Below are 25,782 nucleotides of genomic sequence, written 5' to 3'. Positions count from 1 at the left end.
GGAAATCTTCTCTTTCATGTTATGTGCATATGAGTGCCCATGTGCCTGCTTCTTTGAGAAACATTCGCTTGGAAACAGATTCTACTAACTTTATTTAAAAATCAGTTCATCACACTTAGATGCATGCTTTCACAAAAACTCAGAGGGGAAGAATGCAGTGAGTACATACTTTCATTAAAAAGAAATTGATTTTAAAATATGCTTTTCAACCTTTGTGGCTTTTTTAAAAGATTTATTTATTTATACAAGAACTGAGGTACAGGCCAGAGGCATGGGAGGGTGACAGAATTCACCAGAGACACAGTGGGGAGCAGAAGAGGCAGATGGACTGAAAACACTGCTGAGGGTAGCAGCGGATGTGACAGGAAAGGTATGCGGTGCCATGTGGGAATCTCCCTGGCCGGCGGGGAATCGAACCCGCACTGCAGAGGCTGCGGACAGCTTCACAGCGCTGTGCTCAATCTGCTGCACCACCAGGGAGGCCCAGCAACCTTTGGACGAAAGCAATTTTCAGATTTTATGACTACAAACATTGTTGTGTTGACAATATAATAACATGAGAGAACAAATGAGATACTAAACATTCATAACTTTAATTTTTAGTAAAGACTTTTAAACCTACCCCAAAATATCCATCACCTTTGACATGGAAAAAGTAACATTTGGATGAATTCCATTTCTACCACAACAGAAGCCAGCACAAGTCGGTATGGCCCTTAAAGAGGGCAGTAAGAGTACACTTTATAGGATATTGTTAAATATATGCAACATAGAATTTTATTTTATTTTTTAACATAGAATTGTAGATGGCACAAAATGGCAGCACATACAAAAATGTGCTATTTTGATAGGTATTCAGGCAACATATCTGTTTGGCTGTGAATCTATAAAGAATTTGATTCCTAAATAGGCTCTGAAAGGGATTCCAGAAGTGTTTGAAGCAAGGGTGGCACTGTTGGAGTACATGCATAAACTTCAAACTTTAAAGATGACAAGTCTGAGAACAATACTCTCTTGGATATATAAATTACAGCTTTCTTAACTGGGTCGCTACATGCAAAAAAATGAAGCTCGACTACTACCTCACACCATGCACAAAAACCAACTCAAAATGGATTAAAGAACTAGACATAAGACCTGAAACCATAAAATACATAGAAGGAAATACAGGCGAAACACTACATGACATGCACATCAAAGACATCTTTACAGACACATCACCCAAAGCAGTGATAGTGAAGGCAAAGATAAACAGTTGGGACTACATCAAATTAAAGAGCTTCTGCACAGCAAAAGAGACAATAACAAAAACAAAGAGAAACCCCACCAACTGGGAGAACATTTTTGCACACAACACTAATGATAAAGGACTGATCACAAAAATCTACAAAGAGCTGATGAGACTCAACAAAAACAAAGAATATAATCCAGTCAAAAAATGGGCAGAAGAGCTAAAAAAGAAACTTCTCTGAAGAGGAAAAGCAAATGGCCAACAGGCATATGAAAAAATGTTCAACATCACTCGTAATCAGGGAAATGCAAATCAAAACTACACTGAGATACCATCTTACACCAGTGAGAATGGCACATATTTAAAAAACTAGCAACAACAAATGTTGGCGAGGTTGTGGAGAAAAAGGAACTCTCCTGCACTGTTGGTGGGAGTGCAAACTGGTCCAACCACTATGGAGAGCTGTGTGGAGATTTCTGGACCTACTAAACAGAGCTTCCATATGATCCAACAATTCCACTCCTAGGTATTTACCCAAAGGACACAGAAACAGTAATTCCAAAGGGCACCTATGTTTATAGCAGCACTATTTACAATAGCTAAGATATGGAAACAACCCAAATGCCCAAAAATAGATGATTGGATCAAGAAGATGTGTGTATATATACACAATGGAATACTACTCAGCAATCAAAAAAGATAAACACATGCAGTTTGCAGCAACATGGATGGAGCTAGAAGGGATCATGCTCAGCAAAATAAGTCAGAAAGAAAAAGAAAAATACCGGATGGTCTCACTCATAGCAAGAATTTAGAAAACCTAAATAAGAGACCAGGAAAAAGACTAATCAATGCAAAGTAATAATAAAAATCAACAAGCAACTATAAACCAAAGATACACTACCGGGAGGGGTGGGGAGAGGAAGAACTAGAGTCAAAATAAGGGGTGTGGGGATGCAATTGTATGGGGAATATAACCAAAATGAAAATGCATACATTGTACAAAGATGAAAATGATGTAAGAATTATATAAAATAAAATATTTTTTAAAATAAATAAATTACAGCTTTCTTAAGCCTGAAAAAAAAATTAAAGTTTTTATAGTGACTTTCTCTGGGGTGAAGAATTATGGGTGATTTTTTTCCCTTTCATCTTTATAATTTTCTCTGCTTTCCAAGCTTCCTGTAATGAACATGTGCTAACTTTAACAATTTGAAGAAAAAAAACCCCTGCTTTTTCAATCTCATAATATATTGTAGAAAATAATCTAATGTAAGAAGTGAAAAGGTTTTGGAATCAGGTAAACTTGGGTTTGAAGCCCAGTTTGTACCCTTTCTAGGTTACTGCCTATAGACAACTTACTTAGCTGCCCAAACACCACATAAAATGGAAAAAAATACATGCCTTGACATATCATTTTACTGATTACAGGTAAGATACTATAGGTGTTTAGCACAGAGTAGGAGCCCAATAAATGACAATCACTCCTCTATTCCTAGTACACTGGGAAAAGACATTAGGTTGTTCTGGTATCAGTAAATAAATTTAATGGTGTTCACAAACTGAAGCTTCAAGCCATTTGTCTACAGACCCTGAGTTTTCAACAGGTAACTTTCAGAAAATCTTTTAAAAATTAGAAGTGCTCACAAATCCTCTGGTTGGGAATGAAGTTAGAAGAAGGTAAAAGCAGACCCACTGGAGATGCTTTAATTATAGAGAAAGAAACCTCAGTTACCCCAATCAAGATCTTTCCCATACTGTCACTGCTTGTGATTAAAGTGAGCAAAAAAAATTATGGGATTGCTTAAATGAGGGGTGAAGGAAAAGATTGTCATTTCTCTGACCTTCCTTTTATTATGTTAGTATGTTGATATTTTCATCTTATTCATGTGACGGTAGTTTCATCAGTTAGGTTTATGATGAAAGATATGTACTCAACAAAATATAGCTGTGGGGGAAATGCTGCCCTTGGATATATGTTGCTGTAGCTCGACTACAGGAAGAAATATTGATTTAACTGGCTTTAATATCAAGTCAGGTATTTGTTGACACGTGGAAATGAAAAATATCAAAACCATGAAAAGCTTGATATATAGGTCACATCCCATTTCAGTGCACTTCAAGAACAGTCCAAAATCTTCTGCTGTATTGAAATTGTGTTTTAATGATGCTTGCCCAAGTCACAGAAAACAGGAATTTTCATTCTAAGGGGATTTGCTACATTAATGAATATTGGTATAGATTTTTATGTAGCACAATTTATTTTAGAAAATACAGCAAAAAAAATCATTACATACTTAACCTCTCCCTTCTCTCAATTCTGAAGGCATATTTTGCTTTCATCCAAAGGTACATAATGTTCCACCTTTGTCACCTCTGATGATGCTTTGTTCCCCTCATAGTGCCTGGTCTAGAGCAGATGTTTAAGAAACAGCTGATGAGGAAATGAGCTGAATGAAATGTAGTGCCACACCAAGGCAAATGGGGGAAATTCAGAATTATTTCCTGTGTGGGAGGATAAATTTAGAAATTGATTAAAGATAAGTACAGCAAGCAGATGTAGCCATCCCAGGAAGCACACTCAAGGAATCTGGGGATCTTTGGACCTTCCACTGCGGACTCCCTACTAATTGGTCATGGCTGACCCACTCCCACCTCCTGGGAATGCCACAGAGACATTGCAGTCATTTCTTGCCTGATACACCTTCATAAGGATCCTAAAGTACAGTCTGGGTTAGGGAGGCTGAGGAACAAATTCTGTCCTTCAAAAGGACTGTGAGGGAGGCACCTGTGGCACCTGTCTGGGAGGCAGAAAAAGCCAGGTTAGCCCCCAGGGTCCCAAGGAAATGGAATGCAGTTCCCAGGACTGGGGTTTACTGTCTTGCAGTCAGACTAGGAAACCATTGTGGAGTCCTTATCGGCATAACCAGGGCTGGGGGATCCCAGAGAGACTTGGGAAAAGCTTGCATAGACTTGGGAAAAGCTTGCATAGTGTCAAAATCCCCAAATTCCTGGTTCTCTTTCCTCCTCCCTCCAGCACCATGATTCCTTTAGCAATCAAAGAATTTCCTGTAAGTGTGTGTAATGCAACCTTGTTGGAATATGTTTTTCAACCTGGTAGTTTTTTTCTTTGAGTCATTTTTATTGAAAGCTAAAATAATGCATCAAAGATACAAGTTTTGCTTTTATCTTGACCCAACATCACAGCTCTAAATGCCTATTTTTATAACAGTCTTTATGGTGTTCAAAGGAGCCTCCTAATGATGCCAAGGACCCTCTTCCCTCATCAGAGGAATATGAGTCCAATTTTGAGAGACTCCAAGTTAGGCACCAGGGGTTTTGAGGGCAGGAAAAGGCCTGTCCCACTATTGCTAGATAAAGTATAAGTAAAGAGTTGAGTCTGGTGAGGTTAGCCCCAGGAGTGGTACATTTTTATATATATTTTTACAAATACTCCCATTATTCATTTAAAAATGTTTTAAATGGTAAACCAGCTCTTCCCTGAAAGGAATGACCTATGGGCATTAATTAATAGCTTGGAAATGAATCATAAAAGCACTTTTGAGTTAACCAAGTAGTTTGCTCAATATCATTGAATTCTCCAAATGACCTTTGACTATGCAGTAGTCATTTCTCCACATGAGAGCTGAGGCTCAGAGACAGTAAAGCACTTTACCCAGGGTTAGCAACAGAGTCATATCTGGGATCCAGTCTGCAGATTCCATATCCAGTTCTCTGTTCAGAGTTCCAAGCACTCAACAGCTGAACACAGGGTCCAAATGTAACTTGTTGGGCCTTCCCACCAGCAACACCACCCTGCGGGACATACTCTCTACAGGCCATGTCAATGATTTTGTTCTGCCAACATCCAAAACCTTTGCAGTTATGGGGCTAGGACTGACACTGTTTCTCCCTTGCAAAAACTACAGTGACAGAAGGAAAACTGGAACAATTCTAAAGCAAGACTGTGTAAGATCAAGGACTATAAAAATTCAAAAACTCAAAAACCAAAGATAGCTTTCTTTTTTTAAAATTTTTTTATTTATTTATTTTTTAAAGATTGATTTCTTTATGCATACAAGAGCTGGGATGTAGGTCAGAGATGCAGGGGGGTGAGAGGATTCACCAGAGACAGAGTGGGAAGCAGACCAGGCAGATCTACTGAAATACACTGCTGAGAGGAGCAGCGGGCGAGACAGGAGAGTTCTGCTGTGCTATGTGGGTCACCTCCCTGGCTGGGAATCGAACTCGTGCTGTAGTGGTTGAGGACAGCTTCATTGTGCTGCATCTTAACCCCTTGCAACACCAGGGAAGCCCCAAAGACAGCTTTTTCGAATGGACAACTGTTGGTTATAAATTCTGAAACAAAGTACCTCTTAGATATGAGATAACCATTAGAGGTTTTTTGGTTCATTTTTGGTTTGTTTTGTTTGCTTCTTTCACTAAGAACCCAAATCTACAAAAAGACAAATCAGGATTATCCTATTAAAAGACAACTTCAATTATTCCTTTGTTCTAAGAAATTGTGTCTTAGGTAATAACTGGCATTACCTATACCTTGATCTTCATGTTAATTATGCATTTTTCCTACAAAATTGACTGCCAAACTACACACTGTAAGTCAGATTTGAGAGCTGCCAAGATAAATGTTCCAAATGGCTGACTTTTTAAAGACAACCTGTCAGTTCACCAAATAATTCTTTGGGGGTTTACCCCAGTATACCTTACACCTTCCCTATATCTTTACTTATACCTATAGCAATTTTGCCAGCCCTCTCCTGATCTATCATCTTATAGATAAGGCTAAAGATTTTTTTTCATTTCAATCCCTAAAATACAAATAATGAAACTTACAATTCCTTTTGGCAGCATCGATTTACTTTGGCTGTTATTATTGTTTAATTTCTATATTGATTTATGTGAAATACTTGACTCATAGTTAGATAAATAATTCTGGTCTAGTCCATACAACTAAAACAAAGAAGACTCTTGTATTGCTGATGAAATGTTTACTTCCCTGAGGTTTTCTTTCATCAAAAACTCCCATCAATGTTTTATTTCCTTTAGCTAACACCTTCTTTTAATGACACTTGATTCCAAGACATATAAGAACATACGCACACAAGGGGTACTATACTGGGTAAGCCAGAAGTTCCAGCCAAGTGTCCTATCTTTTACGTGGCACTAAGTGACATTTTGTAAAAAGCACAATGATAACTATTCATTCTGCCAGCCTTAAAAAGATAGGCATGAACTGCATGCCAGAATGGAAAAGCTTAAGCTTTGAAATCACACAGCTGGCTTCAAATACCATCTCTACCCCTACTATCTCTGTGACCTTGGGAAACTACTTATCGCCCCTCACATCTTTTTCACCTGAAAAATGAGGATAACAGATTTACCTCAAAGATGTTGTGCAAAAGTTAAATGAGAATTTTGCTGTTTAAAAAAAAACCCAGCATGTAACCTGACACATTAGTAGAAACTAAAGAATGGTTAGCTCATTCCCACTTCTCTATGAAATGCCATTAGTAACTCATTTTGAATCTGTTGTCTGTGCACAAAAATAATGTAAAAGATATTAACTGCAGAGCTTTTTATGACAGCAAAGAATTAGGAATGGTCTAAGCTTAAGGAAATGCTTACACTAAGGTATATTTATGTACTGAAATGTATGCAGTCATTCCAAATGTTTTTCAAATAATATTTTATGATAAGGGGAATTATTATCCTAGATTTTAAGTGAAGAAAGCAGAAAAGAAAACCTTTATTATAATAATAGCCCACATTTACTGAGCACTTACTATGAACCTTGCCACATGCCTCATGTGCATTATCCTATTAATTCATAAAATAAACCTACTAGGTGCATGCTATTATTATCCCCATGTTATAAAAGTAGACACTGAAGTCTGGGCAGCTTAAGAAATTTAAAAGCACCACATAAGTAACATGACCAGGACAGTTACATTGAAGAGTCTGATTCCAAGGTACCTTTAACTACTCTGTCACACTGGCTCTCCAGGGCAAAGTTCCGACGTCCACCACAAGGCTAGTTTAAACACACATGCATGTAAACATACCCAAAACACCCACATGTAAAAGGAACCCCGCAGATGTTAACAGTCACAATCTCTGGGTGGTGAAATTTTAGGTGAGTTTTAATTTTTTTTATCCATTTCCGCATCTTTTCCAGTGCAATGAGTATGCACTATTTTTACACAAGAAAAAAAAAAATCTTCAAAGAAGAAAATGCATGAAAGTATTTGTGGGCCTCCCTGGTGGCGCAGTGGTTGAGCGCTGGGTTGCGAAGCTGCCCGCAGCCTCTGCAGCGCTGGTTCGATCCCCGGCTGCTCCCCAGCCACTGGAGGGGGTTCCCGCATGGCACGCAGGCCCCTCCTGCCACCCGCTGCTCCCCTCAGCAGTGTACTTCGGTCATTCTGCCTGCTCTGCTCCCCGCTCTGGCTCTGGTGAATTCTCTCACCCTACGGCGCTTCTGACTGTACCCAGTGCTTGTATAAATTAAAATAAATAAATAAATAAATAAATAAAGCACAAATGTTTAAAAAAATTAATTAAAAAAAAAGAAAGTATTTGTAACACAAAACATAACACAAATACTAGTATTTTTATGGAGTGATAGTTTATTTCCTGACTTATGGATTTGGGTCCTTTTATTATTTTTTCTTTCCATCTAGCCCAAGGTGGAAAGCATGTGAAAAAACATACTGTCCATGAATACAGCAAACTATAGTACAGAAAGCACCATATATGTATTTGACAGATATTTCATGCTAACATAAAAAGTCAGAGAAGAGTTTGTGTGAGGGGGAAAAGAATAAACTCTTTTCAAAAAACACAGCATTTCCCACTTAGAGCAAACATCCATTAGTGACATGAGGCCAAAGGCACATTCTCTGTCATAGACATGTTAGTGATACTGTCATGTGCCATTTACGTGAACACTGAGAACTATTTGGACATGCCTCAGCCTGATTACTGTCTGTCCCAGGAGATGTGAATGTAATGATGTGCTGGAGTGACATCTAAGAGTGATTTCCTGTCACTCTCCCCTCTCCCCCTTGCTGCAGAGCAAGGTTTTCATAAAGGGAACCAAATGATGTACTAAAAAGCAATTTCTCTGAATCAAACAAGTTCATGTGAAATTATAGGTGAGGTATAAACTTATTTTATAAAATGGTTATTGTGTTTTAAAATAAATTAAAAATTAGCTTATTTAGGTATATATTTTAGTCAATTTTTCCAAAGAAAAAAGTGATGTTATCTAAAAGTTAGTCAGGTTAAGCTAGTTCCACTTCATAATAGAGGCTGTATGACTGGAGGTAAGTGGGTCACATTACTAAGGCATTTGACTAAGTCTTTTCTGGCAGTATCCTCTTAGTTCAGGGACAAGAAAGTAAATCTAAGTGAGAGAATACAAACTAGTTTTGTGAGGTTTTTTTTTTAAATAACAAAATTCAATATGGATGTCAAGAATTCTCTTGTAGAAAATCAGAGGGTTTCATCTTTGATCTGTCTCAACTGACATTTTATCAACAACAGAGAAAGTCCCATTGTCACATAAATAAATGAATATAGTACCACCAGCAGACTGAAGTTTAATAACTGCAATTCAAAAATATCTTGATTGAGAGGGAAAATGGTTACACGAAGTTTAACAAGGATAAATGTAAAGTCCTCTGCTCAAGTCACACAAGTAACTGCACAAGGACAGAAGAAAAGAGGTTTGGTTTTGTAGCAGTTTTAAGAAAAAAGACTTGGAAGCTGAAAATGACTTTGGATATAGACTGACAATGTGCTGCCCCTGATTTAAAATGGACACCAATGCAATATATGACCGGATGAATAAAACCTAGTCAGAGGTGTCCCAAACAAGAAAATTAATAGCAGGAGAAAACTGCTCAGAGACTCAGGAGTAGGGTATAGACATCAAGATGCTTCACTTAAAATGGTTCCAGCAGAGTGGCAGGTGCCCAGAGGAACATTAACAGCACAGCAAATCGCAATGGAAAGTACTCCAAGAGAAGACCTGCAGTAGTGATAAAATGGCTAGAGACAAAGAGTTGAAGCACCACGGCCCAGGAAGTGCTCATCTATTCTCCCTCGGGTCCAAAGGGCAGTGCAAGAGCAGCGAGGAAGCTGCAGCAAGGATGACTTCAGCTCACTGTGCAGAGCAGGTTTAAAAAATATTTTTACACACCTGTGCTTGAGATGAGTATTGGGTTCAACTAGAAATAAGACAAGGCCCAAATCTAAAGGGGCGTAAGGTCTAGGAGCAATGCAGATGATTGTCAGCAGAACTGCTTAGTGTCATAAAATCATGAACCCCTCATTCCTGGCAGGGGTTCAGAAGGCTGACTGAGATACTGTGGAAAGGTTCCTGCATCTGGGGGGATGTTAGATGACAGCAACCACTATCCCTTTCAAATGCCCACATTCTCGGCTTCTCATTTCATGTCAGTAATTTTCATGGGGTCATACCTAGCGCATCTATATAAGCAATATCTAAATATGCTTCACTTTAATAAAAGAGAAATAATTATAAATTTAAATGCAATTCAGAGAGTTCAGAAGGTGAAATTCTACCAAAGTTTGGAAATTATAAATTAACGTTGTCATGGCAACCTTAGTTGATACCATCCATTGCAGCTGAAGCAGTTCTTGCTCTGGGACTACCAGAACAATAAATGAGTTTATATATTCAATGCCACAGCCAGTACTAAATAATATTTTTAATGCTTTTATTTTTAATTTTTGAGGAAGTAGATTTACATTTTCTCCTCGAGTGTTCACAATTTTAATATGACACTATACTAAAGGCATGGTTTTGAAATGGGGAGATCAATTGCATAAAGAGTTCAGAAGTCACTGGCAGCTCAATGCATGTTCTGAATCCAGTTCACCATTTAGATTTCACAGGGGAAATATGTCAGGAAGGACAAAGCCCTTCTAGATCAGGACATTAGCAGTCACGGTAGCCAGCATAACATCTTCCACTTTCTAAAAATTATAGGATTGCCCACATCCCTATAATAAACCCTTGTCGATCAGAAGTGGCAATATGTCAGATCAGGCTATCTCACTGCAGTTTATGGCACTTCAATAAATGAGTTTTCTTGGTTATGTATTAGCAATCACTGTAATATATGAAAGTCACCCCACACTGGGAACAATATTGCTTCCAATCAAAACCATTCTTTCCTAATACACTGAAGTCTCCCCCCTTCTTATAAGGAACAAAGGCTACAACAAAAGAGCTTCCCAAACACCCACAGTTAAGGACAGAATAGCTTCAACAAAATAAGTGTGAGATCTGTCCCTGGAGTCAATTTGTTTATGACTCTTCCTTTTTAGGGTAATTTAGTGGTTCCTATATTTGTAACTTATCAACAAAGAATAGGAATAAAAGTTTATTTTGATGGTAATGCACCTGACATTCGGAGCTGCAAAAATTTGCTTTGTTTATTCTTCATTTGCCTGGCAGAGGAAGTAAACGTGCCTTTTTTTTTCATGGTTTCATGCTGTACTCATAATCCCAGATGAGTATTTTCATAAATGCAAACCATTAAGCAGGAACTGGCCTTAAGCAAAATGTGAAGGCAACTTCCTTCTGGTCCTTTTTCATCCTTGGATGGGTGAAATCTAATCTGGACCCCTTGACCTTGATTTCTTCCTTATTAGTCTCTGGGAAGGGTCTATAAAATCACTCAATCTTAAGAGACATTTCTAATAAGTTTAAGTTACTACTTCACTGGCATTTGTATTTTAGGCCCTGGGGTTGACCACTTTATTTCTTATTTCATCATAACAAAATCACAACAAAACAAGTAGGTATTATAAATTTCATTTTATATATAAGAAAATTGGTTCAGAAAAATTCTGTAATTTACTCAAGTTCATTAGTCAGTCAACAACATAAGTCAAAACCAAGTCATCCAAGCACCACAGCTGGTCCTCTTTTTCTTCTACACATATTGTCTTAGAAAAAAGAATACATCTCTTATAATGTGGGCTTTCACACAATGGAGAGCAGGAAGGAGAAACTGTTGATACTTGAAGCATCCCTTGAACAGTATGGACTCTGAAATCATACCACAAAGGCAGCCATCTTTCTCATCCACATGAAAGACCAAAAATGGGATGCCTCATGACTTAGGAAAATCAGTTCTGTACTTGCCTTCTCCTCCTCCTCCCAAGTTGCACATGGTACAAAGGGGACTCCGAGAGCAGTGGAAGAGCCAATTAGGAAGAGTATTAGGTGACTAGGGTCTGAAGCAGGGAATAGCTATATCCAGATAAGCTATTCCACTCCACATATACATATTAAATTAACTGAGTTTCCTGCTCGGTGCTGGCAGGTTGTATTGAAGAAGCCTAGAAGGGACTAGCAAGGACTAGTAGCCAAGACTTGAAGCCAAGGGGCAAGTCCACTGTCCCAAGAAGGTGTGGAGACTGGTGACGGAACCTTACTCAAGGCAATTTGGGATTCCCACATCAGAACTCAAAGCAGGACCTGGGAATTTGGGGAACAAAGTAGAACCTAGGGCACCAAGTGAAGACTTGGTTACCCAAGGATGAAGCTGTTGTGGCTGTGTGGGTAAGGGGAAGGCAAAGGGAGCAGTTAATCTGATGGTGGCTCACTAAGTCACAGACATAAGGGAGCTGTATCCCCTGCAAAGGGCCTACATCTATCCCGGATGGTACAAATGGCAGAGAAGTAATCACAGCAGGTGGTAACCACTCCTCTCAGCCCATTTTTTGTAGCAGTATGACTTTTAAACTTTGATTTTTAGCACAAGAACCTTTCCCCTTAACAGAATCATATACAAACACCTAATGTGTAAAGCAAATAAAAACAACTGCTCAGAGGGATTTTTATCAGAATGCAAGGGCTCAACTAAACACAGCATGCAAACTGCCAGGAAAGAAAGTCCCAAGGTTTGCTGCTGGAGAACTTCAAACATCTGAACTCACTGGGTTTTTCTCTAGACAATCAAGATTTCTTCCCCTGCCTCCAGGTTGCTCCAGCCAGACAAGCTTGGTTTCCTCTCTCAGGTTGGCTTTTTTCAGTAGGAAAACATAAAGCTCTGCATATCTCTTAGGATACAATTCATTAGCTTCTAGGTCTTTCTGACAGTCCATAAACCCATTCCTCAAAGCCTTTTAGGCCAAGTAACCTGCAGTACCTCAAGGCATAACTAACTGGTTACCTGGCATGTATTGTGCTCAGTGCACAAGACCGAACGATGTATGTATTCCTAAACTCCACTGACTGACTTAACTTGCTCAGGATCCTAGAGTTGGGCAGTGGGGGAGCTGGGCTCAGCCCATGCACAAGGCTCAGTTGCAGGTGGGGATCTCAGAGGCCTGGGTGTGGTTCTCATGTTGTCCCTAATGCCTCACAAGTACAAGGCTTCCCAAGAGGGTGCCTCCAGCTGCCCCTCCCATGCTCTTTTTCAAACCCTCCCTGTACCACCTCCCTATATACCTCCTTCCCACTCCTGACAGTGGTTGGGTAGGTCTGGGGAGATGTGTATGCTCCAATTGTGCTTTCTGTGCTGTGCATATTGTATGGATGACTCCTGCCTGTACTTTTCACAAGCTGTCTCTCCAATTCTCAATCCTACTGAAAGCACTTTATACCCCTGGATTTAAGAAACTGAGCAATTGCTGCTTCTCTATTCCTGCAGAGCTGACTTAATCATTCAAAAAAGCTCATGGACTTCACCCATATAGGATTCCTCCCCTGGAAATGAGGAGATGTTCTATAACAGTGCTGTCCAATGCAACTATGATGTGAGCTGCACAGGCAATTGAAAATGTTCTAGTAACCATTTTAAAGAGAGGAAAATAAAAAGAAACATGTGAAATAAATTTTAATGTTTTTTTATTTAATTCACTATATCCCAGATATTACTGTTTCAACAGGTAAACAATATTCAAATTTGTTAATGAGCTGTTTTACATTCTTATTTTCATATAAAGCCATCGGACCACTCACGTATTCTATTCTTGTAGCACATCTCAATTTGGACCAGCCACGATGCAAGTGCTCAATAGCCCAGCACTCAATGCAATTAGTGGCTACAGTACTGGACAGCATAGTTCCATAATCTCTTTCCTGTTCCTCCATCCTCTCACCTCTTGTCTTTCATTCTTCTTAACAGCTCATTTCCTTTGGTAGAGATACTCTGGGCAGGGGTATACAGTGGGGACCAGCATCACTAGAAGAGACTTTGAGTTTCACCCAAAGGGAGAGCCCAGACCACAATGGAGCTTTTGTGACATGTTAGCAAGCTTAGATTTTATCCTGGAGAAGCAGTGACTTAGATTTTATCCTGCTGAAGGATATCAAGCAGCAGAGAATCGTGATCAAATTTGCCTTTAGAAAGGCAGCAGTGTAGGGAACGGTTGGAGGCAGGCCAGGCAGAAGGAAGAGAGACCAGTTATGAGGCTACTGCAATAATCCTCCAGAAAAGTGGTGAGGGCCTCAACCAAGGCAGTATGGAAAAGACAGATTCAAGAAAGTTTGGGATGATATTTTCTACAGAGCTCAGTGATCTCTGAAACACAGGAGTGTAGAAAGAGAGAGGACTCTAGAAGACCCAGATTTTAAACTTGGTGAAGTGGGTTTCATAAATTGAGGTAAGAGAACACAAAGAATGTGCTCATTGTAGAAGTGGAGTTTTGAACTTCTTGAGCTTAAGACACCTGGAGCAAATGTGACAAGTTCAAGGCTCGAGTTGCAGAATCCAGGGCATCTAGGTGGCTGCAGAAGAAAACAGATGAGTGGGACCAGAGCAAGTAGGAAAAGTGAGCAGATTGAAGGGTGGACTCCACAGGATGCTGACGTTTGGTGGGGGCAGGCAGGAAGGACCCCATGAAGATGTCTATACAGTGCAGCAATTCATCAGGGAAAAAAATCATAAAGAGGTGTCTCAGAAAACAGATGGGTAAAGTCCCTGATTACTAATAGCAAATGCCACAAACATGAAGACTTAGAAGAGACTCCTAGACAATGGGTCTGATGATCTGAAGGACAGTGCTGCAAAAACCCTGTTGTCAAGAGCTGCCTTTTAAGATTAGGACTGATATGGAACATAACCAGACTGAGGCAAAGTGCTCAGGGAATTTTGCATGCCTTATCTTCTGTTTTTATAAAGGATTAGACTTATGCATGTTTGTGCACTTATAAAGGGGGTTGGTTGAGGCCTCAAAGAAGAAACCGAAACAAGGTCCCTCCATCTGGAAAGATTGGTCTCAGACTAGAAGAGAGTAGAGGGAAGGAACAGGGAAAAGATTACACCATTTATAAGAAAGACAAAATATTTCTTAACTGCAAAACTATTTTTTCTTATCTACAACAATTAATGAAATATATGTGAAGACTTTTTTTCCTTTAGTAGTATGTATCACATGGAAAACTATGTGATACTATGTGATACTATGTATCACAAGGAGTCACTAGCTTTGGGGTACTCCAGATCTGCAGTCTTGGTTTATGACAAGACTTTCACAAGTCTTTGGATTTCACCTAAACATCACTTGGGGATATACATCACCTGGAGAGGGCCAGGGTAGTTGTTTCTAGCTAGCAGCTTCTCTGATAGGCAGGTGTCTGTGCTGAACTGAATGGTAATATTTTCAGTATCTCACAGGGTGATGTAAGAAGAAAGTTGGGGTTTAGGAATCTGAACAGACTCATAGCCAATTATCAGTTCTGTAGAACGACTCAAGTTATGTAACTTTCCTTCATTTTTGGAGTCCCCCTTTTCTAGGGTACTTAGCCTGCACCTTGCAAGATGGCTTTGAGATTTAATAAGATAGCCAGTGATGCTGCTGATGATGACTGTATTCCCTTGGTGCTGAATTTCAAGGAATTGAGTGCTGCTGCTAATTTTAATTAGTTTTGCAACAAGTGGTATCTTGATCCCTAAAAAGAATTAACAAATCAATCCTAATGTGAGGCAGGGTCCTTAAAGACCCTAACGGCCACCTGATGTTTGCATGTGTCCTTTACCACAGTACAAATTCAGTCTCTGCTCTCAAACTGCCTGGGTTTGTCATCTGTTCTCCAACATATCCGCCAAGCAACCTTTCTAGGCTTCCAGTTTGCTCTCCAGTAAAATGGGGATAATAAGAGTATGAATTTCAAGGCACTATTTTGAGGACAAAAGATAACACAGGTTTTTAAATTAGACATTGCCTAGTATAGCCTATGCTTGAACACGTTCAGTCATGGGGGGCTTACCACCTCACAAAATAGTACCAGCCATGAAAGGACCACCTTTCCTTTCACTGATGCCAAATCTGTCTCTCTGAAATGGTCCTAGTTTTACAATTGGTGGGGGTAGTGCCACCAAATCACAACTAGGGTTCTGTAGTAACAGTATGTTGACTCATTTATTGAGTTCTGCTAGCTGTGCTGGGCATGGCCCCACAGATGGCTGGCTACTTGGGACCACAATCTGAGGGTAGCCCTCTTTCTAATTACATTTATGGGACAGTTTCAACCATCAGCGGTGTTTCCATAATACAGGAGGCCTTTCCAGGCATTCTAAGCAAGTTGGATGCTACCCAGAAACACACTGGGTATACTGCTTACAGGATTTATTTTGCGCTCTCTGTCACGGTCAGTTCAGCACTTGGCACCAAAAGTAATTATTGCAGGTGTCTGTATACACTTTAAGTTTCATTATTGAACACTGCAGACCAGCACTGCCCAGGAGAGCCCTCGTGAGGGTTCAGCACAGGATCCGTGGTGTTGTTAACAGAGCACTGACTTTAGGGTTAACAAACTCTGAATCCTCACCCTGAAAAGCCCCTGCCTCACCACCATGCCCCACCTCTGTATTTCCAACAACAGTTATTGAAATCTCATCTACATCCTCTCAATATTCACCTTAAACAAGTGTCACACCCAAACAGAAGAAAATATCCCCCTCTGAGCTGCCTTGGACCTTTGTTTCAGATGCCTATATGATTTCTCCTACTAGACTATAATCTGCCTCCCAGGAGAAACAGTCACCTGTTACCAAAAGTTTAAACAATTGAATTTTGTCCTGAATACAATTATGATGGTTTGTAGCAAACTCTTCCCCACCTCACCTTCCATCCCCAGATGCTTTGTGGCTTTTTTTTATTTTTAATTTACAAGGAAGCTTTTAAATGAAATGGTTGGGCAGCCCTGCAATACAATCTAGGATTTGAAGGCTGAGTAGCTGAACTTTCAGGTAACTCATAACTCCAGCCTAATTGTTTTAATGTTGAAAATACTGGCATAAAGCCTGAATGCTTTTATTTTTACTCACTACTGGGACCCATCACTCTACCTTAAAAAAACGACAGTCTCCTTAATTCCAAATCACAACTGCCAGCCTCCATCATTATCTCAACTCTGGGAAATGCCAAGGCCTCAGAATCCTCATAGCAGATGAATGGGGAGGGTGATTAGAACCACTGAAGAAAAATGGGGAAAAAAACTCCTTGACAGATGCCTCCTTCAAATGCCAGCTTCTTTTATCCAAAGTCAACATTAATTTCTTTGTTTACAAATATTTACTGAGGTCACAACAAGGTGTCAGGTTGCAAGCTAGGCTCTGGTGACTCCATGGTGAGCAGTACACAGGCAACATCAAAGCCCACCATTAAAACAGAGCAAAGAAAAAAAAAAAAAAAAAAAAACCACACTTCCAGTTTAATGATTCTACAGGTTTATTTGACAAGTGCTTGCCAAACCCAAGGGTCTGTAGATGATTCAAAGATAGCATACAAGGTACATTCATGCCCTCAAGGATCTTGCAAACCAGCTGAGAAAGCAAGAATAAGGACAGGATAGTTTAAGAGAGTACCTGACTGTCTAAGACAATGATGCTAACAACATGGCAGAAGAGGAAGAAACCAATGAGAGTAACATGATGAGGCAGGTCAACCTGAACTTGGAAACTGTAGGTAGAGATCAGGGAAAAAAAGGAAAAAACATTCTAAAAGGCAGAACCTGAACAAAACAGTGTATGGTTGTCTTAGAAGGGCAGTGAGATCTGACTGGCAGGAACAGAAGGTTCGTGTTGAAAGAAGTAGAAAATAAAGCTGATAAGTTCAATTTGGGCAAGACTGTGAAGTACAGTAAAACCAGGTTGAAAGAATGGACTTTACACCCAAGGCAACAGGGGTAATGAGATGGGGGAACAGGCAAGGAACTTAGAGAATGAGCACTAACTTAAGCACCAGGTAAACCTGACTTCAACACGGCCTTCCTGTGATATAATCCTTGGAGAGGAGGCCTCGGGAGAAGAGTTTGGGGAAGGCTGATGTGGTAGAAGGACACAGAATGGAGAAAACTCAAAGAGGCCAGGAAGTAGAAGACTGTGATGGTTCTGGACCGCAGAGGTCGCTTGGGCACCTGGGATAGCAGGGGAGTGAGCAGTGACAAGGAAATGTGGGCACCAGCTTAGAGCAACTGTGACATAGGAAGCTCACCGGGACTTGGGGCAATTTTACTGAAGGGATGAAAGAGAAAGAGTCAACAGTGGTTCCAGGGTCCCAAGTCCAGGTGATGAAAAGATTGCTAAGAGTATCATAAAAAGGAAAGCTTTTTCACTGTGAAAGGCAGAGAATATGAAAAGGTTGTTACGAAGCATGTAGCATTTAGCCTGACAGTAGGACACCCACCAAGAAAAGTCTATTAAACAGGCGCATACATGGAAAAGCACTAGAGACAAAGATTAGTATGGTGTAAGAAAAGATAACAACCTCACATTAAAGACTATTTTATTCATAAATAAAGATACTACTGGGCCTCCCTGGTGGCGCAAGGGGCTAAGATGCAACCTATGAAGCTATCAGCAGCCACTGCAGCATGAGTTCGATCCCCGGCCAGGAAGCAACCCCATGGTGCAGCAGACCTTTCCTGCCTCGTCCACTGCTCCCCTCAGCAATGTATTTCCATCGATCTGCCTGTTCTGTTTCCCACTCTGTCTCTGGTGAATCCTCTCACCTCCCACACCTCTGGCCTGTACCCCAATTCTTGTACGCATAAATAAATCTTAAAAAAAAACAAAAATAAAGATACTAGCTATTAACAAGAATAATGGAAATGGTATATATAGGGAGAAGTACATCTTCACAGACTACTTTTCTTAGCTACAGTATTTAGGGTATCCTATCCATTACAACACTGAAGGAATAAACTATAGAAATTCAACATATGGCCTATTTACATAACAAGCATCACAACTCCAAATTAGCCATTTTGATGTGTCAAGGAAATAACACCTTCATTGCAGACTACTTCAAAAAAGGAAAGAAGAAAGGTTTGTTTTTCTTCTATAATTATGTTTACTGGATTTTTAACTGTTTGTATCATGAAAGTCATGTCCTAATTGTGTGATTACACTCTAAACCAGACCAATGATGGAAAGGATTAGTTGAATTATGCACAATCATTCAGAGATCAATAAACAGAATCCATCACTTAAATCTGTCCATATTGTAGATGCTCTCAAATCCTGTGTCATACTTGTAAAAGCTACTGTTCTATGTACAAAAATGATCACTTTAATTCAATTATCACAGTCAAATAACAGCAAAAAGTCTCCAGAAGAGGACTAGCAAAGAAGAATAAGCCATGAGTAAGCAGTATCTGTCTAATGCAGACAAAACCCACTCTACTCTAACCATATGGGAGAGACAGGTGGTGGCAGCTTAGATCTTTCCACAAGCAACCTCAACTTCTTTCATTTTATCAAAACTGTAACCCAAAGTTCCTGTCCTGGCTCTTTTTGAGAAGATGCTGGCTGATTAAACCTGTGTAAAGTAACAGCATGCAGAACACCTAGGCACTTTCAACATAAAAGCCACAAGTGAACAGTCATGGTTAATGACAGTGGCATAATTCTATGATCAGACTGAGAAACTTATAAAACTCAGAGCCTAAAATGAGACCTTCCTGAAGCTTAATTTTTGGTGGACAGTATTTCCATGTGCATGTCAAAGTAGATCTATGAGCTGCTTTCCTGGCAGAACTTCAAAGACAGCAACGGTGTGGTCTGAGCATTTTCTCCTGATCATTACAGAGGTGGCCAGCAGCTTCACAAGCCCACAGATACCTATCTCCACAATGGCCACTTGAAAATCAGCATGAGCACAGAAATGATCAATTGAAGATTTTCAATCAGGACTCCCTGAAACAAAATGAATACAAAAGGAGCCTTGATCATTTTGCCTGTTGAATTGAGAACATTAAACTAAGTTGATTCCTAGGAAATCACTTAATATTTTCAGAAGCAGGGATTAAAGAAAGAAAATTGCTAATTAATATACTCCTTTCCCAGATGTTGACTTTTCACTATCCTCTTAAATATTCTCTGCATTCAAGCGATTGTATTTTTTATGCACATTATCCTTTGGAGTTAATCTAATGTTGTGTGTGTATGTGTGCATGTGTGTGTAAAGCCATGCAGATATAGAACCTGACATATTTTTTTCTTCTGCTGCTTCGTAAAACAGGTTTTAACAAAGCTTGAGTTTAATCCAAAACTCTAATTAGAAACTGCAGCCATATTTGCCTTGTCCAAATAGATAATCATTCCCAAGGTTAATTTTTTCCCAGTTAAAGATCTAGCAACTATCACACACAGATATTTTTAAACACTTCATTACTGAATAAAACTGTCCCCATCCACACAACACACCACTTTCCGGTTAACTGACAAAATTTTATAAGTCTACAACTTTAGTCTTTATTTTCAGAGTATCTTTCAAAGTAGTTAGTTTTGTTACTTGAATATTCTTTTTTTATTTTCTCAGAATGATGCGATTTCAGACTTCCTGTCCCTTCTTTCCCCAGCCATATTGCACATCTGCTTAATCTCTGGAAAATAAAACCAATCAGAGTGGCAACAATCTAAAGAGATGTCATAAAGATCACAAGCCCTTACTCTTTCAAATACTAAATACTTAGTAAAAAAAAAAATTAAGTGTTTTTTTTTTTCTTGTGAGGGAACTGGTAAAAGTTTTGATATAACGTTTTTATATGTTTAAATAAGCAAGTGAAAACATTACAAATCAACATTTTATGCAAAGAAAGAGGCTGTTTGAAGTTCAAAGCTTTTCACTGACTCTGCAATATGCTCCAAGAAAAATGATGTACAGAAAAAAACCTTTACAGTGTCAGAGATATCCAAAACCTTGACACCCACTAAAACCAGAACTGCTGGGAACTGAAAGCTCATGGAACCCCCATCCCTACTCCACCCCCCAACACACACACACACCCCGAAGACGGGAGGCTTGGGTTGCATCCCCGTCCAGGTGAAGTCTCAGCCCTTCATCTCCCACGTCTGCAGTAGCAGCTGGAGAGCGCGCGAGCCGCGGGCGAGCGAGAGCGGCCGATCTTCCACGACCCTGAGAAGTCGAGTGCGCTGGGCGAGCGGGAAGCGCCCTCTCGGCCGGCCCCTTCCCAACAACCGCGGTCTCGGGTTTCGGTCCGCGGCGAGTCCCGAGCCCCGGCCGCCGACTCAGCCCCCGGCCCGCCCGCCCAGACGCGGCGGCGCGAGCGCTTGTTCCCGCGGCCGGGGCGCTCGGCGTCCACTCTGGTCACCCCGCCGGAGACCGCCGCGGCGCTCGGACTTCGGGGGCCGCCGCACCCCGCTCCCGCCGGGCGCCGAGGAGCCGGGGCTCCCGGGGACCCTCAGCCTCCGCGCCGGGCTGCGCTCGAGGGCGGGGCGGTCCCGGCGAGGCGGGCCGCTCGGGCGCTCGGACCGAGAGGGCGGCGGGCGGCCGGAGGGGGTGCGTCCCCCACCCCCCGGCTGGGAGAGTGGAAGGGGGCGCTCGCGCGGGGAGGACGGGCGAGGGGCCGCGGCCGGCTGCGATGCCGGGCGGGCGGGTCCACGTCGGAGCGCGGCGGCCACACGCTCGCCCCGAGCGCGCCAATGTGCGCGGGACCCGGCGCCACCTCCCGCCCGCTCTCCGCTCTCCCGCCAGCCGGAGGCAGGACGGCACCGCCGCGTCCGGCGCGCGCGGGGCCCGAGCGGGAGCCACACCCAGAGGCGGCGGGGGCTGGGCGGCCCAGACTGCGGAACGCGCGGCGGGGCTGCGCCTCCGTCCCGGCCGCGCAGGCCCCACCGCATCCGCCGCGCCCGCGCCCGGTCCCGGCCCGCCGGGCGAGCAGGGGCGCGGGCGGGGAGTCCCGGGCGGCGGCCGCCGAGGGTCCGGGGCTTACCTCAGCGCGGAGCTCTGGCCGCTCGGTCCCGGGCCGGGGGACGGGCCGGGGGGCGCGGTCGCCGGGGGGGGGGGCCGGGGGGGGCGCAGCGGCGGCCCCTGCGGCGCGAAGGGCGGGCCGAGCCGGAGCCGCTGCCTGGGCCGCGCGCCGTCCGGAGCTCGCTCCGCGCAGCCGGCGCTGGCGGCGGAGGACGCAGCCTGCTCGGCCCCGGGACTGGATTCCTTCACTGACACAACTCCGGGCCGACCCACTCCCCGCGGGGACGCTCCCGCCCCTCGCCGCCGGCGCCCGCCCGCTGGCCGGCCGGCCCGCCCGCCCCGCGGTGTCACTCACCCGCGCGCTCGCACCCCGGCCGGCGCCCCCGCTCGCGCCCGCACACACGGCGCTGCTCACGCCTCCCTCGGGTTTTGTATCCGCTCACACGCACGTTCTGACACAGATCCCTTCCCTCCACACGCCCTCCCCAGCTCCTTTCCCACCCCACTTTCTAGAAGAATCCCCGGGCGGCTTCCGCACTTTGCTGCCTGGCCCTACACCCACCTCCTTGCCTTTCCCCAAACCGCTGCCTCCCTGAAACTACCCTGTTATTCAAAAATCTTGTCACAACCCGCACGTGTTGCAGGAAAGTCAACCTCCCGTGCACCGAAGAACTTGCCCCTCCTCCCCCAGCACTGTCTGCAAATGCGAGATGCTTCCCCTTTTAGAAGGTAGTAATGCTTTCTGGGGCCGAGCCAAGCTCAAGATGTAAACAGCCAACGCTGAAGGGACCTGGAAAACTAGGCGCGGAGAAAGTACCGGGGCTGGGGTCAGACCTCAGACACCCCGCTGACCTGGAGTGCTCGATCCCTCCCTTGCGCTGCGCGTTCACGCTGGACTCCTGCAGGATGGCGGGCTCGAGACGTGCGTGCAAACCAAGTTGCAGACAGACGCCGTGGGCATCCGTCCATGGACTTCTGCCTAGGAGTACAGTAGTCAGGAGAGTACAGGCAGTTTCTCAATCATTATTCATGATGGAAGCACTTTAGATAACACACCTCTTCCAGAGGCAATAGAGTGAAATGCAGGCAGTTCACCAATTCAGTTTTTCTTTTTTTTTTTTTTTTTTTTCTCTTTCTTTTTTTTTTTTTTTTTTTTTTTTTGAGGGTGACTTTTTAGTCTCTCTCTCTCTCTCTCTTTTTTTTTTTCCTCAATGCTAGTAACTGTCCTTAGCGGCTGCTTGGATGTCAAAGTTTCCTTTGCAAATATCAGATCAGAGCGGGTTATACCTCTCATGCTCCAAAATTCTAAGAAACCTCTGAGTGTACCGCAGCCTGCTATATCATCCGATATTCAGGAACTCATAACTTGAAATAAAATACCATCTTTCTGGTAAAGTTCAAATCGGCTAGCATAATGCATTCCTGTTGACAAGGCACAGCCATAGTAAGAAATAGAGAAGCTGAAAGTAAAGGTTCGGTTTTCTAATATGACTTATAGCGTTGCTCGTTGTACTGGGTGAGTGTGTGGATCCTATAATTTATTTTGCAAATATTTATAGATCAATATTAACTCATTTAGTCCTTCAACCAATCCTATCAAGTCATAATATTTTTGACTTTTTTTTACAGTTAAACTGAGGCACAGAAACTTGCCTCAGTTGTTTAGTTAGTAAATGGTAGAGGGAGGATTTGAACCTGCACAGTCTGGTTCCACCTGTGCTACAGATAGGAAAACTTGCCTCTGGAAGCCATATTACATACAAATATAAAGGATAGGTATAATATTGTTTATTGACTTTAGATGGAAATGGTATAATAATTTGACTTACAATTTGATACACTTTTTAGGTAATTTGACAAAATAATTTATTAAGTTTGGGAGGGGGGTTCTCCTTATAATTAGAATTCCAAAATGAATAATAAATTATTGTTTCCTAGGAAGGGCTATGGAAATGACATTAAACTCCATCTTTATTCCTTTCTTCTACCACTTCAGGCTCTTCCTAAGATTCCAAATCTATCTGAAAGAAAAATGCTTTCAATAACGAGATGACCTGAGGGAAGAAAGTGTTTCCAGGAGCCCCTACATGGTCTTTTATACTTGAGGGCTACTTCTCAGTAAGGAGGTAGCAGCATGGAATAACTGGTGTGTGTATTGAGAGCAAAAATATTAGAGCATTGAATTGATGGGAAAAAATGGAAAATAGGACTGCTAGTAGCCACTCTACCACAAATTGACTAAATCTGTACTGGGAATGGAGGCCTAGCCCATGAACTTTAGTTATAAAGTAACTAAAGACAACAAATACTACTTTTCAAGTGTTAGCCAAGGGAGAGGAAAAGAAAGCAATCTTTTAATAGTTTATAGATGGTGAGTTTCAAATCAAACTTAACTTTTGCTGTTCAAATTAACTTATTCTGGAAAATGAAAATTTCTGTTTCTGGGAGAGTTTTACAATGTCTTTCGAAAAGTATGTAAAAACTTTGTGCACATCAAGTAAGTAACAAAAAAAAATCTTGATGAGTTAAACATAAGATGACTTAAAAACATGAGCTGCATTCCTATAATTACATGGAAATGTAGAAATCCAAAGAAATGGAATATACATCGTGTGTGTGTGTGTGTGTGTGTGTGTGTGTACTGGCACCAGATATTTAAATTTTATTTGAAAATACATTATTGGAAATTTTGCTGCTATGACTCTGTTGTCCAAAATGATTCTCTATGATTATAATCTTTAAATCTCATTTTACTATTTTTTAAACTAAATAGAAAAGTGAAGATCTTGACTTAACAAACCAAAATTCACAAGAGTAAATATTTTCTGAGGGATGAGCAAAAAATACTACTTTACATATTCTCGTATTTCCATATAATTATTTTAAATGTCCACTGCTTTCCATCCTGTTGTCACCGACACCCTTTATCTGATGTGTTTAATTGAAAGCATGTAGAAAAAATTCATGTATGACAATAAGGCTGAGTTTTCCCCTGCAGAACTGATTGAAGCTAAATGCGGTATTCCTGACTTCCCACCCCCTAGGTTGTGCTGGAGCTCCAAGTGTCTAGGTTTGGTCACGTAGAGCATGGTCCTCAGACATCATAAGCCTATTTCAGGTCATGGTCAGTTGTTGTTCCTATTAGAATTTTGACATATTAGTAAGTGGTAGAGACAGAGAGGGATGTTTGTTGCCAGGCTCCAACCCACAAAAATCCCAGAAACTATAACAAAAAAGAGTGAACAGCTTTGACTACAAAAAGACAACATTTCTTATAGTGTTACAGTGAAGGGTACTATGAACAATGTTACCTAATAGGTTACAATGTTACCTAATAGGAAAATATATGCAACAATGACATACAGAAAGGGTTAACCTGAAAAATAGCATGTAGCTTCTAGAAATCAATATGAAACAGACAGCAAAACAAGTAAATGGACACAGGGTACAAAGAAATAATTCTCAAAAGAGTGTGTGCTAATAAGCTTATGAGGACATAGCCTATCCAATGATCAGACTGTAAACAAAAACAAGCTAGCATTTTCTGTCAGATGGGCCAAAAAATGTTTGTATGTATCAGAAATAATTTTCATATACAAGCGATTCAAGTATGCATTGATAAACAGTTTAGAAAGCTATTTGCAGTGTCTGTAAATACTGAAAATGCATATGTACCTTGACCATATATTCCCACAAGTAATGCTGTGTGCAAAAATATAGTTAGATTCATGTCTGTTGTATTATTTGTAGAGCCAAAAAATAGTGGACCACATTTTAACATTTATAGAGTAGCGCAATGGTTAAATACGTTGGGGACATATACAATGGAATAATAAGTTGTTGTTCAAAAAATGATGGAGATATATATGTGTTGACAAGGAAGTGTTTGTGGCACATTTTTCAGTGATAAAAGCAAGTCAGAACAATATGTACTTATGCCCTCTAAAAGGGGGTGGGGTGGAGGAGGAGAAAGCTGTGTATCCTGAAGGATAGGTACATGGTTAACTCTGGCAACCCTTGGGGTGAGGGACTGCTATTTTTAACTTTGTACACTTGATTTTTTTTGCCTTTGTATGCCATTTTACTATTGTGTGTGTGTGTTTTTAAATAAAAGTCAGAGAGGTTGTAAGAAAAGCCTGGTGGACACTGGCCAATGCCAAGGGGTTGAGGATGCACGGGCAGAGGAACAAAGACTCGTTGAAGACTTGCTGAGGCAAATCCAAAGGAATGAGTCACTCCCTTGGTGTTCCAGTGGCAGCGGATCGAGACGTTATGACCTGGAACCAGGGTTCTGCTTGGAAATTTTCCAGGAAAGAGGATGACTTGGGGTG

At 41.6% G+C, this 25,782-nt stretch overlaps 1 protein-coding gene across 7 annotated transcripts in view; it reads right to left on the bottom strand.

Annotated features, from left to right (window-relative positions):
* Nucleotides 1-22,454, bottom strand: part of SPATS2L (spermatogenesis associated serine rich 2 like) — a 171,755-nt gene extending 149,301 nt beyond the window's left edge. For 2 of the 7 annotated variants that reach the window (XM_054699981.1, XM_054699976.1), the window contains exon 1: nucleotides 22,304-22,454. In XM_054699981.1, the coding sequence (XP_054555956.1) occupies nucleotides 22,304-22,420 (117 nt within the window). In that variant the 5' untranslated portion in view covers nucleotides 22,421-22,454. Of the gene's footprint in view, nucleotides 1-21,473; nucleotides 21,532-21,806; nucleotides 21,849-22,013; nucleotides 22,113-22,303 lie in introns of those variants that run through there. The other 5 variants (XM_037523797.2, XM_054699982.1, XM_054699979.1 and 2 more) reach the window with 5 other exon arrangements.
* Nucleotides 22,455-25,782: the final 3,328 nt, after the last annotated feature.

Source organism: Talpa occidentalis, unplaced genomic scaffold, assembly GCF_014898055.3.
Source record: "Talpa occidentalis isolate TD23 unplaced genomic scaffold, MPIMG_talOcc4v2.1 talOcc4.3, whole genome shotgun sequence".
Taxonomy (NCBI): domain Eukaryota; kingdom Metazoa; phylum Chordata; class Mammalia; order Eulipotyphla; family Talpidae; genus Talpa; species Talpa occidentalis.
The sequence above is the reverse complement of the archived record's forward strand: the minus strand, read 5'-3'. Positions and strand labels throughout refer to the sequence as shown.